We start from the raw sequence: 19,587 nt of genomic DNA on the forward strand, positions 1-19,587 counted from the left end.
TAGTTCTGGTGTCAGACGTTTTTTTTAATTGTTCATTTTTTTGGAATTGTCAGAGTTCTTATCTTGTTTTTTATTTGTAATTAATTTTTTTTTGAACTTGTTTACTTCCCCCACCTACACGCACCCAATGTCCCAATTTCATGAGAATGAAAGGGCGGCGTAGGATGTCAGATTTCATCAATTTAATTTGGCTTCAAAGACAATCAAAATCCGACACACCAGCATGTTTAATATTATTTATTCATTTTTTGTTTTTTCCTATTTTTTTCACACTTTGGAATTTAGTTTCCCTTTTTGTTCGTGGTTTAATTTTTTGTTTTGATTTTAGTTTCCTTAACTTTTGTTTCCCCCTCCCCTCCCGGTCCCATTTACTGCAGGCGAAAGCACAAAGTAGGATCCGCGAATGAATAAATCTCACGCGGCCTCAAGACCAAGCACAGGTCCGATACACACGCCGTTTCATTGTTATTAAGAATTTAATTCGGGTTTTATACACCAACTGCGAATCCGGCTGCTATTTTACAGAGTTATAACGTAAACGATTAATAGGAGGACCACGCGCAACCAAGCGAGATACAGTCGGTGAAGGCCCGGTCGGGACAACGAAATGTCCGCCCTCTGCTGGTTGTCTCACAGAACTCATCGGCACGAAAGGATCGCAAGGACGTAAGCAGAGAGGAACAGGCCGCGGAGATGAAGCCATGAAAGTTTGCTGGCGAGGAGCAGGGCTCATGGCCGGGCCGGCTGGGGGACAATCCGTGATTCGTCAGGACGGCACGTACGAGGTGAAAGAAACACGCTCCGGATACGGACATACACGGGAAAGGGACACACCGTGGGGCACGCATGAAGGATATGATTGAGGATGGACACGCGTACAATGGCTCTGAGATTGGCAGAGTGGCCGGGGAGGGAGAGGGGGGAGGAGGGGATACACGATTCAGTCTCAGGAAAAAGGGATCGAGTGGTGATTGAGGTATAAATGGGGTGAGGTGGAAAGGAGGTGCAGGTAAGGGGGGCGAGAGAGAGAGAGAGAGAGGGGGGGAGGGTAGGAAAGGAGAGAGGTAAAGAGAAGACGGGAGTAAATGGAAAGCAGAAGGACGAGGCTAAAGGACAAAAGGAAAGAGGATAAATAAATACCAAGTTCATTCTGTCTCTCCTCAACGTCGTGTCTTTGTTTCCGTACAGTTTGATTATTGTACCATGAACTGTGGAAACGACTGCGATCCGCTTTGTGATCCATAATGATCAATGACCTTTATTGATGATGGACTTGCAGTTTCTTGTGCGATGCTCATTCCCTTATAGGCCTCGCCTTCAGTGAAACTGATTTCGAAACAACAACAGTTCTGTTCAAACTCGTCTCCGGGTACAGGCGTGTACCGGGGTAACCGGGCTTGTACCGGGGTGTGTACCGGGGTAACCGAGGCGTGTACGGGGTAACCGGGGCGTGTACCGGGGCGTGTACCGGGGTAACCGGGGCGTGTACCGGGGTAACCATGCCGGCTGCTCTGATCGTGAGACACGAAGACTGTTTGCACTTGAGCAATTGCCTTACAATCATAACCACCTTACAATGTAAACCCAGCACATTTAACAACCTTATGCTACATAACCAAAACATTTAACTACCTTTGGCTGCAAGCCCACAACTCTTAAACCACGTCACACGACAAAACCAACCAAAACACTTAACTACGCAACACTGTAAACCCCAAAACACTTAACTACCCAACACTGTAAACTCAAAACACTGAACTACCCAACACTGTAAACCCCAAAACACTTAACCATCTTGTACTGTAAACCCCAAAACCTTTAAACACATAACACTGTAAACCCCAAACATTTATACGACCTCGTACTGTAAACCCCAAAACCTTTAACTACCGAACACTGTAAACCCCAAAACACTTAACCATCTCGTACTGTAAACCCCAAAACCTTTAAACACCGAACACTGTAAACCCCAAACATTTATACTACCTCGTACTGTAAACCCCAAAACCTTCAAACACCTAACACTGTAAACCCCAAACATTTATACTACCTCGTACTGTAAACCCCAAAACCTTTAACTACCTAACACTGTAAACCCAAAACACTTAACTACCTAACACTGTAAACCCCAAACATTTATACTACCTCGTACTGTAAACCCCAAAACCTTTAAACACCTAACACTGTAAACCCCAAACATTTATACTACCTCGTACTGTAAACCCCAAAACCTTTATACTACCTCGTACTGTAAACCCCAAAACCTTTAACTACCTAACACTGTAAACCCAAAACACTTAACTACCTAACACTGCAAACCCAAAACACTTAACTACCTAACACTGTAAACCCCAAAACCTTTAAACACCAAACACTGTAAACCCCAAACATTGATACTACCTCGTACTGTAAACCCCAAAACCTTTAAACACCTAGCACTGTAAACCCCAAACATTTATACTACCTCGTACTGTAAACCCCAAAACCTTCAACTACCTAACACTGTAAACCCAAAACACTTAACTACCTAACACTGTAAACCCCAAAACCTTTAAACACCTAACACTGTAAACCCCAAACATTTATACTACCTCGTACTGTAAACCCCAAAACCTTTAAACACCTAACACTGAAAACCCCAAACATTTATACGACCTCGTACTGTAAACCCCAAAACCTTTAACTACCGAACACTGTAAACCCAAAACACTTAACTACCTCACACTGAAAACCCCAAAACCTTTAAACACCTAACACTGTAAACCCCAAACATTTTTACTACCTCGTACTGTAAACCCTAAAACCTTTAACTACCTAACACTGTAAACCCCAAACATTTATACTACCTCGTACTGTAAACCCTAAAACCTTTAAACACCTAACGCTGTAAACCCCCAAACATTTATACTACCTCGTACTGTAAACCCCAAAACCTTTAACTACCTAACACTCTAAACCCCAAAACACTCAACCATCTCGTACTGTAAAACCCAAAACGTATAAACACCTGACACTGTAAACCCCAAAACGTATAAACACCTAACACTGTAAACCCCAAAACCTTTAAGCACCTCTGCTGTATAACCAAAAAAACCTTTATCTACCTCACACTGTAAACCCAAAACACTTAACCATCTCATACTGTAAACCCCAAAACCTATAAACACCTGACACTGTAAACCCAAAACACTTAACCATCTCATACTGTGAACCCCAAAACCTTTAACTACCTAACACTGCAAACCCAAAATACTTAACCACCTCATACTGTAAACCCCCAAACCTTTAAACACCTAACACTGCAAACCCCAAACATTTATACTACCTTGTACTGTAAACCCCAAAACCTTTACCTTCCCAACACTGTAAACCCCAAACACTTAACTACCTAACACTGTAAACCCCAAACATTTATACTACCTCATACTGTAAACCCCAAAACCTTTAACTACCCAACACTGTAAACCCAAAACACTTAACTACCTAACACTGTAAACCCAAAACACTTAACCATCTCATACTGTAAACCCCAAAACCTATAAACACCGAACACTGCAAACCCAAAACACTTAATCATCTCGTATACTGTAAACCCCAAAACCTATAAGCACCGGACACTGCAAACCCCAAACACTAAATCATCTCGTATACTGTAAACCCCACAATCTTTAACTACCTAACACTGCAAACCCCAAACACTAAATCATCTTGTACACTATAAACCCCACAACCTTTAACTACCTAACACTGCAAATCCCAAACACTAAATCATCTCGTACACTGTAAACCCCACAACCTTTAACTACCTAACACTGCAAACCCCAAACACTAAATCATCTCGTACACTGTAAACCCCACAACCTTTAACTACCTAACACTGCAAATCCCAAACACTAAATCATCTCGTACACTGTAAACCCCACAACCTTTAACTGCCTAACACTGCAAACCCCACAACCTTTAAACACCCAACACTAAACCCCACAAGCTTTAAACACCCAACACTGTAAACCCCACAACCTTTAACTACCTAACACTGCAAACCCCAAGCATTTTATACGACCTCATACTGTAAACCCCACAACCTTTAACTACCTAACACTGCAATCCCCAAAACCTTTAACTACCTAACACTGCAATCCCCAAAACCTTTAACTACCTAACACTGCAAACCCCAAACACTAAATCATCTCGTACACTGTAAACCCCACAACCTTCAAACACCCAACACTGAAAACCCCACAACCTTTAAACACCCAACACTGTAAACCCCAAACACTAAATCATCTCGTACACTGTAAACCCCACAACCTTCAAACACCCAACACTGTAAACCCCAAACATTTATACTACCTCATACTGTAAACCCCACAACCTTTAACTACCGAACACTGCAAACCCCAAACACTAAATCATCTCGTATACTGTAAACCCCACAACCTTTAAACACCCAACACTGTAAACCCCAAACACTAAATCATCTCGTACACTGTAAACCCCACAACCTTTAAACACCCAACACTGTAAACCCCAAACATTTATACTACCTCATACTGTAAACCCCACAACCTTTAACTGCCTAACACTGCAAATCCCAAACACTAAATCATCTCGTACGCTGTAAACCCCACAACCTTTAACTGCCTAACACTGCAAACCCCACAACCTTCAAACACCCAACACTGAAAACCCCACAACCTTTAAACACCCAACACTGTAAACCCCAAACATTTATACTACCTCATACTGTAAACCCCACAACCTTTAACTACCCAACACTGCAAACCCCAAACACTAAATCATCTCGTACGCTGTAAACCCCACAACCTTTAATTGCCTAACACTGCAAATCCCACAACCTTTAAACACCCGACACTGTAAACCCCACAACCTTTAAACACCCAACACTGTAAACCCCACAACCTTTAAACACCCAACACTGTAAACCACCAAACATTTATACGACCTCGTAATGTAAACCCCAAAACCTTTAACCACCTCTGCTGTACAACCAAAACATTGACTCTGTCGTCGAGTCTGGCGAGAATGAAAAAGGGTTCATACACCGCCTCAACATTGTTCCCTTGTGATACTTCATTCACTCTTTTACCACAGCCCTGTGATACTTCATTCACTCTTTTACCATAGCCCTGTGATACTTCATTCACTCTTTTACCACAGCCCTGTGATACTTCATTCACTCTTTTACCATAGCCCTGTGATACTTCATTCACTCTTTTACCACAGCCCTGTGATACTTCATTCACTCTTTTACCACAGCCCTGTGATACTTCATTCACTCTTTTACAACAGCCCTGTGATACTTCATTCACTCTTTTACCATAGCCCTGTGATACCTCATTCACTCTTTTACCATAGCCCTGTGATACCTCATTCACTCTTTTACCACAGCCCTGTGATACCTCATTCACTCTTTTACAACAGCCCTGTGATACTTCATTCACTCTTTTACAACAGCCCTGTGATACTTCATTCACTCTTTTACCATAGCCCTGTGATACCTCATTCACTCTTTTACCACAGCCCTGTGATACCTCATTCACTCTTTTACCATAGCCCTGTGATACTTCATTCACTCTTTTACCATAGCCCTGTGATACTTCATTTACTCTTTTACCACAGCCCTGTGATACTTCATTCACTCTTTTACCATAGCCCTGTGATACTTCATTTACTCTTTTACCATAGCCCTGTGATACTTCATTCACTCTTTTACCATAGCCCTGTGATACTTCATTCACTCTTTTACCACAGCCCTGTGATACTTCATTCACTCTTTTACCATAGCCCTGTGATACTTCATTCACTCTTTTACCACAGCCCTGTGATACTTCATTCACTCTTTTACCATAGCCCTGTGATACTTCATTCACTCTTTTACCATAGCCCTGTCATACTTCATTCACTCTTTTACCACAGCCCTGTGATACCTCATTCACTCTTTTACCACAGCCCTGTGATACCTCATTCACTCTTTTACCATAGCCCTGTGATATTTCATTCCCTCTTTTACCACAGCCCTGTGATACCTCATTCCCTTTTACCACAGCCTTATATGCCGTTAGATACTTCTGAGTAGTTTTTATAGTTTGTACTTTTTGTGATTTTTAATAGTCTTTTTTATAGTCTTTTTATAGTTTTTATAGTCTTTTCTCCCCCCTACCTCTCACGAACATCTTACCCTTTGTCCAACGTTTTAAAAACAAACAAATAAACAAACAAAGAAAAAATTCTTCCTTAATTCTTTCTCTCCTCCCGGACACGTGCTTGTTCGCTCTACTCCTCCTCTCGACTTGTGCCCCGCCCCCTATATCTCGTTTTTCTTCCACCTCTGCTCCTTCTTTCTCAAATCCACATCTGTACTAAGAGACTTTTCCCAGATTATTTTTCATGGTTTTGTTTAAATATTATTTAAATATTGTTGCGAATATGGAATTTGGCCTCCATATCCGCTTGTAAATATTCCCCTATTTTCTCCAATACTCCCCAACTTTCCCCAATCCCCCATTCCCTAGTCCCATTGCATGTAAATAACAATCAGTAGAGCCGACCTTCCCCTTCTTCCCCCATTAAATGTCGTGCCCAGGTCCACCGCACCACACGTAGACAACTTTCGGACATCTTCCTAGTTATTCTTAATCTATGTCAGTTAAGGCCTCGTTTCCATTAATTATGACTCTTCGTTGCACCAGAATGTGATTATATGGCATCAGTAGTGAGTTTAGGACCTTTCCCATACCTCCTTCCATCTTCTTCCCCAACAATTACAACAACAACAGAGGAGATGGCGGCGGAGCGGGGGAGGATGCGTCCTCCCACCGGCTCGATTAGCTCCAGACCATGCGCTCCACGGGGTTACCACGAAGGGGCTCCTTGTCAGCTCCTCGTCAAGGGCGGAGCCTGGTAAACCCCCCGCACGCACCCAATGAGAAGCAACGTGCCGATTCCACGAGGCGGAGCTAACGAGCCGAGGGCGTGTCACTCCCCGCCGGATATACGCGGCCCCGCGCCGGATGTGACGTCAGATGCGCACCCAGCTTGGAGAAGGAAAGCCACCTGCGAGCGCTGAGTCAGATGCGCACCCAGCTTGGAGAAGGAAAGCCACCTGCGAGCGCTGAGTCAGATGCGCACCCAGCTTGGAGAAGGAAAGCCACCTGCGAGCGCTGAGTCAGATGCGCACCCAGCTTGGAGAAGGAAAGCCACCTGCGAGCGCTGAGTCAGATGCGCCTCAGCTTGGAGAAAGAACGTCGCCTTCCGAGCGCTGTGACCTCCCTGCATCTCTGGACCGGACCGAGTCGATTCTGCCTTGAGCCAAGAGTGCACCTTGAGCCATCGATACCCGCTGTCCTTTTCATCAACCCCCGTGTGAGTCAGCCTTTTGTCCCGTTTATCTGTCGTCTGTTGGGGTTAATATAAGAGTGTGTCTAAGTGCTTGTCTTTCTATGCTGTCCCTCTTGTAGTTGTAATCTAACCTTCCGCCTTAATATAACCTCCTCCGGAGGTCTTGAGAACTGAACCCCTGGTGTCGTATTGTGTTATTGTAGTCCAGCCGGGTGTCTTCTTTTTCTTATTGAGCCAGCATCGCGCGACTTCGTCAACGTCGAGTATAGTCGGGTAATTTGTGCGGACACGACGGCCATTCCGCTCGGCCCACTTTAACATCAAAGTCGTGTCTGTAACAATTGGTGTCAGGAGTGGGATTCGAGGCCCGACCAAATTTTGAAAAAAAAACGAATAGAGGAAAAAAAAAATTTGGTCAAAATTTGGAGCGGCCGAAATTTGTTTTGTTTTACGAAACTCGAATTTTGCAAGTCGCGCTATGGCGGATCAAGACGGCTGGGGTCCGGTAGGGGAGAGTGAAGCAGGGTCGGTCCAGGACCAAATTGAGACACGTGAGGAGAGCGAAACAGCGGGGGTAGCAGACGCGCGAAATGGCGCCTCGCACATAGCTACGGCGGCCGCACCCGCTGCACAAGTGGGAGGGATGGCCCAGATGCAGGTCCTCATGGAGCAATTTATGGCGCAAATGCAGGCGTCCCTCAAACTGCAGAGTAACCAATTGGGGAACCGGATGGATGCTCAGGGTGAGCGATTGGAGGGCCAAATGGGGGTAATGGGAAACCAAATGGGGGTAATGAGGGACGAAGCGAGGGGTACCGGTGAGAAGTTAGACAATAATTTTGAGGAGTTAGACAAGAAAATTGGGAAGTTAGACAATAATTTTGAGGAGTTAGACAAGAAAATTGGGAAGTTAGACAATAATTTTGAGGGGTTAGACAACGGGATAAAAGAAGTGAAAAATGGGTTAATGGGGGTAGAAAATAGAATGGCTGCCCAGGAGAATCAGATAGAGGGAGTGAAAAATGGGTTAGAGGGGTTAGAAAACAGTATGGAAGGCAAATTGAGGGACATGAGGGACCAAGCGGAAAGGGAAGTTAAACAAATGGAGCAGCAGATAGAGGGGGTCAGAATGGGGGTAGAAACCAAACTGGATGCTCACAGGGAGGAAATGGAGCAGATGAGGGTGGCATCTGGGCAGGAGATGCAAGTGATGGGAGAAGAGATCAGAAGAGGAGTGAGTGAGGAGGTCGGAGGAGTGCGCGAGGAGGTGAGGCACTGTGAGGAGCACATGGAAAAGGAGGTGAGAAAGGGGACTGTAAAGTTACAAGGGGGCATAGAGGACCTGACGCAGGAGGTGGAACAGCTGACGGAGGGACAAAAAGGACTAACGGAGCAGGTTCAAAGGAACACTGCGGTATTAGGAGGGTTGAAAGCGACACAAAACGACATAAAAAACGACTTGATAGCGACAAAGAGGGAATGTCAGATGGTACGTGAGGGACTGACAACGAGGAAAATGGACAAGGTGGTAGAGGTAATGGAGGTTAAAGAGCGGGAGGTGCGGGAGCACATAGAAAAAAATAAAGTGGAGTTAGAGGAAGAACTTAAAGGGGCGCACGAAGAGATGAAGGAGATGAAGCAAAAATTAGAAGAAGTGGAAGAAGGGGTGAGCGAAATTAAAAAGCGACGGAGAGAGGATAAGAAAGAGATAAAAGAGGAGGTAAAAGAATTGGTCCAGAGTCTGTGTTCGGATCGTGATGATGTGCTCATTAACCGGATGAGGGATTCGCAGGTGATGGAGGAGAAGCGAAGAGGAAGAGGACCCGGTGTAAGTGGTGACCAATATGGTCGTGCGTATGATGCGCCAGGGGATTTAAGGAGCTTGGGGGTCGAGATGGACCCGGGTGTTCGTGAGAGGCCGTTGGTGAAGTGTGCGACAGGTCTGGTGTGCGAAAAAGGAGGTGTGCGAGAAAATCCGACTCTGGGGTGTGTGAGGAAAAAGTGCGTGCCAAGGAGTGAGGGTGTTGGCGAGAGTGAGTCGGTCGTAGCGCGTGTGCGAGGGAGCACATGGAAGCGCGGTGTGGTGAGTGTTACAGAGGGTGTAACGGGAGAGTGTGCGCGAGAAAGGTGTGTGACGGACAGGTGCATGAGGAAAGAGTGCGCTGTCAAGAGTAAGGGTGAGTGCGCTGTCAATAATGGAGGTGCGAGTAGTGGGAGTGACAAGGAGCGTGAGTTAGTTGTGACAGGTGAGCGAGGATGTACACCTGGGATGGAAGGATGCACACCTGGAATGGTAGAGCGTGAGTGGGAATGCACGCTGGAGTTGGTGGTGAGGCACGTGGTTGGGTGTGCGAATGAGAGCACACCTGTGATTGTCACAGAGGAGGTGACCGAGGAGGGGGCGCGAAGCGGTGTGTTGGTGAGGTGTGGTACTAACGAATGTGTGCCACAGTGTTCGGTGGTCAGGTGTGTGACCAAGGCTGTGAGTGGAATGAGGGTACCTGGGTGTGTAAGGAAAGGTACGAGGGGCATGGAAACGGCTGGATGTGTGAGCAAGGAACGGGCTGCGGGGTGTAAGCGTCCAGGTGAAGCATCGACGTTAGACGGGGTAGAGTGTAGAACGACTTATAGCCGAATCGGGCCCTCGGTGCGTGCTGGGCCTCGCTTTGAACGGCCGCGTCCGTGCTCCACTAGGCGGAGCTGGCAGCCCGATAGAAAGGGTCGTCATGGCGACCACTTTTTGGTGAGACGTGCCGGCAGGTCTAGATCGGGGCATTGGATGGCTCCACGCCGAGGTGGTGCGTGGGATCTCGGCACGGGTAAGCCCCCGTCCCTGCACCGAGTGCCGGACGCATCCAGCCGCTGGCACAAAACAACCAGCATCCATTGCTTGGCTTTACGAAGCCGGGCTTTGGACAGGGATTGGCGCACCGAGAGGTATTAGTGAGTCGACTGGGTGATGAGGTTAGTGTTTTGGACCCAAAATTAGAGAAAAACAAAATTTGATGATTGGCAAGGGATTGGCAGTAGTGATTGGCAGATGATGGGCAGTGATTGGCAAATTTTTAATTTGTTGAAATTTGATGTGCAAAATTAGTAGTGAGAGACCCCCGATGTGGTGGGATGGCAAATCGACCATCCCTCACAGGGGGGGGCAAAGGAGCAATAGTTTATGGGGTGTATGGCAGTGAAAACTAGCCCGGGTGGGTTAGGATATTGTGTGTAGGGATCTAGAAGATGACATTAGGTAACGTTAAGATTAGTTAGTGACTGATACCTGTAGTGGGGACGCAGGTAGATTAGTATGGATGATAATGACGAGGGAGCGCAATAGTTTAAAGGGACGACTGGGAAGCGCAAGTTTCAGAAGGGAGTAGTTAGCTGAGATGATGCCGTGTTTGTGAGAATTGAACAGGTGTGATTGCACAGGTGTGCAACTGGACAGGTGTGTGGAGCAGTGTATGAGTAGTGAGTGTGTGGATCAGCGCGAATGCGCTTGGGGAGAGAAGGGTGCAGGTGGCACCAGGTGTGAGAGCACAGGTGTGCAGGTACAGGTGTGTGGAGAGAGTTGGAGTGAGTGGTACGGAGTGGTGTGCATGGTGCGAAGGTGTGGATGGGGGAAGAGTGGACCCCTTTCACGAATACCCGGGGCGGGTAGTGTAAGTGTTAGGTAGAGGGTATAGGTAAGTTGTGGTTGGATATTGGCATTTGTGGTGCGGTTGCAGAATGGTGTTGTGAATGGGTGCATTAGTGTTGTGGAAATGGCGGGGCGTGTAGCCTGTTAGTGTGTGTAGTTGGTTGGGCACTCCACCACTGTGAGGATGTCGGCCAGGTGAGGCCGCAGGTGGGCTCTGGGAGCCGGTAGAGTTGTGGATGGGGCCCGAGGATCCGGAGGATGGACCCGGGCAGCCCAGTGCCAGAGAGGGCACCGAGTGGGGAGAGTGCCAGAGGGCCTTCCCCTGGTAGTTAGGTTAGGGTAAGGAGCAGGTAAGCTCGGAGGCAACTGCAGTGGTGGAGGTGTGCAGGTGGGTAGACCCACTGGGAGAGGTACACGTCGCAGCCCAGAAATTGTACGAGGGCACCGGGAGATGAATCGGGGGAGTGAGACCCCAAATTGAAGAGCACCACAGTTTGGCCAATGGGAATTGGTTTTTAGAACCCATAGTGTAAGAGGGCCAATGGTTTGGCCGGAGAAAGACCCCGGGTAGTGTAAAGTTGTTAAAGTCATTTAGGAAATAGTTAGGATTGATGAACCTGTCGCACCATACGCAGCCACTTACCTGTGGTGATGATGATGACTCCACACCTGTGTTTTCTTTGTTTTGTTGCAGGAAATGAGATTGCTGTGTGGATTTGTGAGACGCATCACGACGTGGATGAGACATTGGGGTGATTCCATCTCTCCCTCCCTAGGAGGGACTGATGATGAATTGGTAATGGCAAATTATGATGTTGAGTTGGAGATGGCAAATTTTGATGAGAGTTGAAAATGGCAAATTTGATTGGTTAGGAGGGAGAGAAGACGAATTTGGTATATGGGAGGAACGGGGAAGACAGTAGGGATGTTTGTTGATTTGTAAAGTAGATGTTTATGGGTAGTGTTGTGTTTTGTGGATACAGTAAGGGGTAAGGGAGGGGCCATGTAGGTTACCTGGTGGGGGGGGGGGGGGCGTACGATAGGAACGTACCTGTCTCACCTGGTTCCCATGTGCCCCCAGTGTGCATCACCTTACATTGCGTGCACTTTTGCGCCCTTACCACCTTACTCACTTGTCTGCTTCTTTTGTCTCCCACCTCCGAGGATCTGGCTTTGGGGTAGAGAGAGAGGAGAGAGAGGTGCTGGCTGCGCAGTTGTGGGCCTGCACTTTCGCTGTTTGCTGCCGGGATCGATACACCATATGGACCGCAATGTTTGTGGCCACCCACAATGGACCGCAGTTCGTTTGCGGCCAAGCACCACCCGGGGATGGACCTATGGGTCAACGTGGCACCTATGCCATAAAGGTGAACCACTGTTAATTAACACCAAGTGCACCACAAGAAGAGCAAGAGACACCTGCAGGGTTAGGGGTTGTCGAATTTATTTTTATTCCAATGAACAATGGTGACTGCACCGATTGGTGGTGGGGTGGTGCTGTTGATGCTCGGGAAGGGTGCTCTGCACGTTATTAAAGGCCGTCGGCCACAGAGCACTCGTGGGTTGGTGTATCGATGTTGGCAAGCGCGCTCTCTCTCTATGCATAACATCTGCATGTGTTCCTCCAAAAACAGGTCCTGGATCGTAGTGTAAATAGCAGCGTAGTCTTGTAAATAATGCTCCCTACCGGCTGTATGTTTAGTTTGAGAATTCTTTCCGGATTCGGTTATCCTGTGGGTGTGTTTCTGTGAGGAGAAGGGTGCAACGTCGCAGGGGGACATATTTACTCATTTGTGAATATCTGTAAAACTGTCGCACTCAGGGTAGAGTTAATAGTAGAGGGAACTACATTGCGTGCCACACTAAAGTAGGTAAAAATTTATCGGGTCGGGATGCCCCGAGGGTAGAGAAGGGTGCAATGTTGCGAATATGGAATTTGGCCTCCATATCCGCTTGTAAATATTCCCCTATTTTCTCCAATACTCCCCAACTTTCCCCAATCCCCCATTCCCTAGTCCCATTGCATGTAAATAACAATCAGTAGAGCCGACCTTCCCCTTCTTCCCCCATTAAATGTCGTGCCCAGGTCCACCGCACCACACGTAGACAACTTTCGGACATCTTCCTAGTTATTCTTAATCTATGTCAGTTAAGGCCTCGTTTCCATTAATTATGACTCTTCGTTGCACCAGAATGTGATTATATGGCATCAGTAGTGAGTTTAGGACCTTTCCCATACCTCCTTCCATCTTCTTCCCCAACAATTACAACAACAACAGAGGAGATGGCGGCGGAGCGGGGGAGGATGCGTCCTCCCACCGGCTCGATTAGCTCCAGACCATGCGCTCCACGGGGTTACCACGAAGGGGCTCCTTGTCAGCTCCTCGTCAAGGGCGGAGCCTGGTAAACCCCCCGCACGCACCCAATGAGAAGCAACGTGCCGATTCCACGAGGCGGAGCTAACGAGCCGAGGGCGTGTCACTCCCCGCCGGATATACGCGGCCCCGCGCCGGATGTGACGTCAGATGCGCACCCAGCTTGGAGAAGGAAAGCCACCTGCGAGCGCTGAGTCAGATGCGCACCCAGCTTGGAGAAGGAAAGCCACCTGCGAGCGCTGAGTCAGATGCGCACCCAGCTTGGAGAAGGAAAGCCACCTGCGAGCGCTGAGTCAGATGCGCCTCAGCTTGGAGAAAGAACGTCGCCTTCCGAGCGCTGTGACCTCCCTGCATCTCTGGACCGGACCGAGTCGATTCTGCCTTGAGCCAAGAGTGCACCTTGAGCCATCGATACCCGCTGTCCTTTTCATCAACCCCCGTGTGAGTCAGCCTTTTGTCCCGTTTATCTGTCGTCTGTTGGGGTTAATATAAGAGTGTGTCTAAGTGCTTGTCTTTCTATGCTGTCCCTCTTGTAGTTGTAATCTAACCTTCCGCCTTAATATAACCTCCTCCGGAGGTCTTGAGAACTGAACCCCTGGTGTCGTATTGTGTTATTGTAGTCCAGCCGGGTGTCTTCTTTTTCTTATTGAGCCAGCATCGCGCGACTTCGTCAACGTCGAGTATAGTCGGGTAATTTGTGCGGACACGACGGCCATTCCGCTCGGCCCACTTTAACATCAAAGTCGTGTCTGTAACAATATGTTTAAACCGCAGCTGTGATGCTGACGCCGCCCTCCTCCCACCCCCCACCCCCCACCCAGAATTTCCATGTTTTAAACGTTTCCCAGTGTGTACCCTGGATTAAAATAGGTACACCGTATCCCTGCGTGTCGTAAGAGACGACTAAGAGGGTTGGCGTCAGGAAGGGCATCCGGCCATAAAAACATTGCCTCAAAAAGAGAACCATGACAATTACAACTACATATGGGCAGGGTACAGCCCGAAGTGGAGATCGGTTTCTGAGGTTTGGGACATAGAATGTAGGGACAATGACAGGGAGATCAGGAGAAGTGGTGGAAGTATTGGTCAGAAGAAGAGTGGACATATGTTGTGTGCAAGAGACGAGATGGAAGGGAAGTGGTGTGAGAATGGTGAAGCGTAGGCAGGGACAGAAATACAAGTTTATGTGGCAAGGGTGCCTGGAGGGTGTGAATGGTGTTGGTGTCCTGTTTTCTGAGGAGTTTGTAGACAGTGTGGTGAGTGTGACTAGAGTGAGTGATAGGTTGATGATGGTGAAAATGATGATTGGAAAGCTCTTGGTGAACGTCATCTCGGGATATGCTCCGCAGGTTGGTCGGAGCGATGAAGAGAAGGACAAGTTCTGGTGTGCGATAGAGAAGCTCATGGAAAACGTGAAAGATGAGGAAGTTGTTGTGGTAGGAGGAGACCTAAATGGACATGTGGGAAGGAGTATGGACGGTTTTGAGGGAGTTCATGGGGGTTATGGATATGGTGTGAGAAATGGAGAAGGTGAAAGGATTTTGGAGTTTGCTGATGGAGCTGATTTGTTGATTTGTAATACTCAGTTCCAGAAAGGGGATAATAAGCTTGTTACATACACGTCAGGTGGGTCGACGACAACCGTTGACTACCTGATGGTGCGTAGGCGAGATAGGGGGCACCTCCGGGACACAAAGGTGATCCCGGGGGAGGAGTCTGTTTCACAGCACCACTTGATTGTCTGCGACATAAGGGTGACAGGTGCGAGGAGAGCTCGGCGGGTGAAGTACCAATCGAGAATGAAGGTGTGGAGGTTGAAAGAGGTGACAGTAAGGGAGGCATTAAAAGAGAGGCTGAGTAGGGTAGAGGATGATGTGGTTGAGCTTGAACGTGGTTGGATGTCAATGAAAGCTAGTCTGTTGGGAGCCGTTGGTGAGGTATGTGGATGGACAAAAAGGACCACCGAGGCACTTGGAAACATGGTGGTGGGATTACGAAGTTGGAAAAAGGATTGTCAAGAAGAGGAAGAAGTTCCAGGAGTGGCAGAAGGCGAAGGGTACGGGAGCAGAAACAGCAGAGCATGAAAGTTATAAGGCAGCCAAGAAGGCTGCAAAGAAAGAGGTAGCAAAGGCGTAGGAGGCATGTAGGAAAATGTTCGGAGAACGCTTGGATTTGGAAGAGGGTCAGAGAGCAGTATTCAGGATTGCAAAGCAGATAGCGAAAGAGAGGTGTGATGTGATGGGGGTGAGTTGCTTGAAGGATGAAGTGGGACAAATCGTTGTGGACCCAGATGGAATTAAAGGAAATGGAAAAGATATATGGAAATGCTGTTGAATACAGAGAATGAATGGGATGACAACATAGAGAGTAACCCAGTTTAAGTACCGGCAGAGAAGATAACTGAGAAGGAAGTTGAGGAAGCGATAAAAGCAATGAAGAGGAGAAAAGCGGGAGGGCCGACGGAAGTTGTGGGAGATATGTTGAAGGCAGCAGGAAGTTGGGGTGTGAAGAGAATGACAGATATCTGTAATCTGGTGGTGAAAGAAGGCCGCATTCCAGTGGATTGGGAACTGAGTACCCTCGTCCCTCTATACGAGGGGAAAGGTGACCCTCTGGAGTGTGGCTCGTACCGAGCGATAAAGTTATTGGAGCATGGAATGAAGGTATTGGAAAGGGTGTTGGAGAGGAGGATAAGGAAAAAAGTGAAGATTGACGAAACGCAGTTTGGATTTATGCCAGGAAGAGGAACGACAGACGCGCTTTTCATTGTGAGGCAGTTGCAGGAGAAGTGCATGGAGAAGAGGAAGAAGTTGTTTCTTGGGTTTGTTGATCTGGAGAAAGCATTCAATAGGGTTCCACGCAAAGTATTGACATGGGCATTGAAGAAGTTAGGAGTGGAGGAATGGTTGATCAGAGTAGTGATGGCAATGTACAAAAGAGCGGCCACAGCTGGAAGGACGAAGGACGGGAACAGTGGTGAGTTTGAGGTGAAGGTGGGAGTGCATCAGGGGTCCGTACTAAGTCCACTACTATTTGTAGCTGTGATGGAGGTGCTGGCTCAGAACGTAAAGGAGGATTTACCGTGGGAGGTGTATGCAGATGATCTGGTGTTGATTGTGGAAAGTATGGATGGACTGAAGGAAAAGATGAACAAGTGGAAGGAATGTATGGAGACAAAAGGTCTGAAGGTGAATATCGGAAAGACGAAGGTGATGGCAAGTGGTAAAGCATGTGGTGTGGTGGAAAGAACTGGGAAGTGGCCCTGTGCTGTGTGTAGGAAGGGTGTCGGAGTGAACTCCATTCAATGTACAATGTGCGCTGAGTGGTTTCATCAAGAATCTAGTGGTCTGAGAGGGTCATTAACCAGTGTGGCAGCTACATTTAAATGTAAGGTGTGCACAGAGGGAGCTGCAGATGGAGGAAATGTTGAGTTGGATCTTGGAGATGGCGTGAAGCTGGAAGGTGTGAAAACATTTTGCTACCTCGGAGACATGCTGAATGGAGAAGGTGGATCAGACTCCGCAACGGTTGCTAGAGTGAGATGTGCATGGAAGAAGTTTCGGGAACTGAGTGGCGTGCTGATGAGGAGGGGAGTGTTGTTGAAGCTGAAGGGAAAGGTGTATGCTGCATGTGTGAGAAGTGTTATGATTTCTGGGAGCGAGACATGGGTAATGAACGTAGAGCAGCAACGAAGGTTGGAAAGGGTGGAAATGCGAATGGTTCGATGGATGTGCGGAGTATCGTTGAGAGAGAGGAAGACAAATGATGAATTGCGAAAGATGATGGGAATAGAGCCTGTGATTGATGCTGTGAAGAGGAACAGGCTGAGATGGTTTGGTCATGTGTTGAGGAAGGATGAAAGTGACTGGTTGAGAAGAGTGATGGAAATGAATGTCGAAGGAAGTAGAGGATGGGGAAGACCCAGAAAGACTTGGCTAAAGATGGTGGAAAGAAGAAATGTGGGCAAGGGGGTTAACAAGGAGAGATGCAGAAAATAGGGCAAAATGGAGAAGATTGTCATGGGGACCGCAAGGCTAACCCCCGCTCTAGCAGGGAAAATGGCCTTTAAAATGCATGTTGTGTTGTTTGTTGTACTTTTTGTGACGTTTTGTGCACTTACTTTTCCCTTTAATTTATGATTTTAATGTGGATTTTCCCATGGGTATCGCTATTTATTATTAATATTGTTGTGGGAATACCTTTTCAGGATTAGGATTGCATCGCATAATAATTACGTCCATGGTGCATGTTTAACATACAGTCACGTGAAAAAGTAAGTACACCCCATGTAAAGTTTTGACTTTTTCAACATATTTCAACATACAGCTATTTGATCTTCATTTCACCAATATTGATAGATAAAGGTGATATAATATAACAAATATCATGAAACATTTACATTTTGTAGTCCATTGTATAATTTAAATAAATATAAATGCAAATTTCGCATGTGGAAAAAGTAAGTACACCCTTGGCTCTAATAGGTGGTATTGCCCCCTTTGGCAGAAACAACCTCAAGTTGGTGTTTCCTATAACTGTCTACCAGTCTCTGACATCGACTGGGAGAAATTTTTGCCCACTCCTCTATGCAGAATTCTTTCAGCTGTGCGATGTTTGAGGGGTTTCTTGCAAGCACAGCTCGTTTCAAATCCCCCCACAACATCTCGATGGGATTTAGATCCGGGCTTTGACTTGGCTGGTGTTGGCTTAGCGGTTAGGGTGCCGGCTTGGTATCCTAGGATCCTGGGTTCGAATCCCGGTCGATTGCTGAATTAACGCCAGGGGGGTTGACTCAGCCTGTCATCCTTCCGAGGTCGGCAAATTGAGTACCAGCTTGCTGGGATGAATGATCATGGTGTGTACCCCGATTTAGAATAGGTACACTGTATCCCTGCGCATCGTAAGGGCGTGACCAAGGGTTGGCGTCAGGAAGGGCACCCGGCCATAAAAACATTGCCTCAAACAGGGAACCATGATTGTCATGGGGCCCGCAAGGCTAACCCCTGCTCTGGTGGGGAAAAATGGCCTTAAAACGATCATTCATTCATTCATTTTCTTTGACTTGGCCATTCCAGAACCCTCCATTTCTTTCTTAATTTCAGCCATTCCTTGGTGGATTTACTGGTATTTTTAGCGTCATTGTCATGTTGCAAAGTCCACCTTCGGTTGAGCTTCAACTTTCCGACAGATGGCCTCACATTATCCTCAAGCACCCTCTGGTACAATGAAGAATTCATAGTGGATTCTATGATTGTGAGCTGCCCAGGCCCTGATGCCGCCAAACCATAATATTTCCACCACCATGCTTTACAGTTGGTATCAGGTTCTTGTTGTCAAATGCAGTCTTTGGTTTTCGCCAAACATGTCTTCTGGTACTGTGGCCAAATAGCTCTACGTTTGACTCATCTGTCCAGAGCCCATTGTTCCAGAAGTGCTGGTCCTTGCCTAGATGTTCATTGGCAAACTTTAGTCTTGCCCTGATGTTCTTTCTGGACAGCAAAGGTTTCCTCCTGGCACACCTCCCATGTAGATCAAATTTGTGCAGCCTCTTTCTAATGATAGACTCGTGCACTTTGACATCAACAGGGGCAAGAGCTACCTGTAGGTCCCGTGATGACATTCTGGGGTTCTTCGAGACTTCTTTCAGCATCTTGCGGTCTTCTCTCGGGCTAAACTTGCTGGGGCGGCCTGGCCTGAACAAGTTGGCAGTTGTTTGGCATCTTCTCCACCTGTAGATGATTTTCCGGACAGTCGAATGATTGATTTAAAATTGTTTGGAGATCTTTTAAAATCCATTCCCAGACTCGTAGGCATCTATAACCTTCTTTCTGAAGGCCTCAGAGAGCTCTTTTGATCTAGGCATGGTGATGCCGCACACCAACAACAAAGAGCAAACCAAACTGAATGTCTGAGGTTTAAATAAGACAGGTTCCTCCAAGATCCTCTCTAACGATGTTATAATCATTTGCACCTGAGCTGGTGCACCTGATTCTAATTTTAGGTATTTGAAGTAGTGATAAATGTAGGGGTGTACTTACTTTTTCCACATGCGAAATTTGCATTTATGTTTATTTAAATTATACAATGGACTACAAAATGTAAATGTTTCATGATATTTGTTATATTATATCACCTTTATCTATCAATATTGTTGAAATGAAGATCAAATAGCTGTATGTTGAAATATGTTGAAAAAGTCAAAACTTTACATGG

The 19,587-nt window shown here is 46.9% G+C and overlaps 1 protein-coding gene across 2 annotated transcripts in view; it reads left to right on the forward strand.

Moving 5' to 3' along the window:
* The first annotated feature begins 370 nt into the window (after positions 1–370).
* LOC137433820 (uncharacterized) overlaps positions 371–19,587 on the forward strand; it is a 75,108-nt gene continuing 55,891 nt past the window's right edge. Inside the window, exons 1-2 of one of the 2 annotated variants that reach the window (XM_068126199.2) lie at positions 371–440; positions 637–785. In XM_068126199.2, the coding sequence (XP_067982300.1) occupies positions 404–440; positions 637–785 (186 nt within the window). In that variant the 5' untranslated portion in view covers positions 371–403. The remainder of the gene's footprint in view (positions 441–636; positions 786–19,587) is intronic. The other variant, XM_068126200.2, reaches the window with a different exon arrangement.

This window comes from Myxine glutinosa, chromosome 10 (genome assembly GCF_964187855.1).
Source record: "Myxine glutinosa chromosome 10, kmMyxGlut1.1, whole genome shotgun sequence".
Lineage (NCBI taxonomy): Eukaryota > Metazoa > Chordata > Myxini > Myxiniformes > Myxinidae > Myxine > Myxine glutinosa.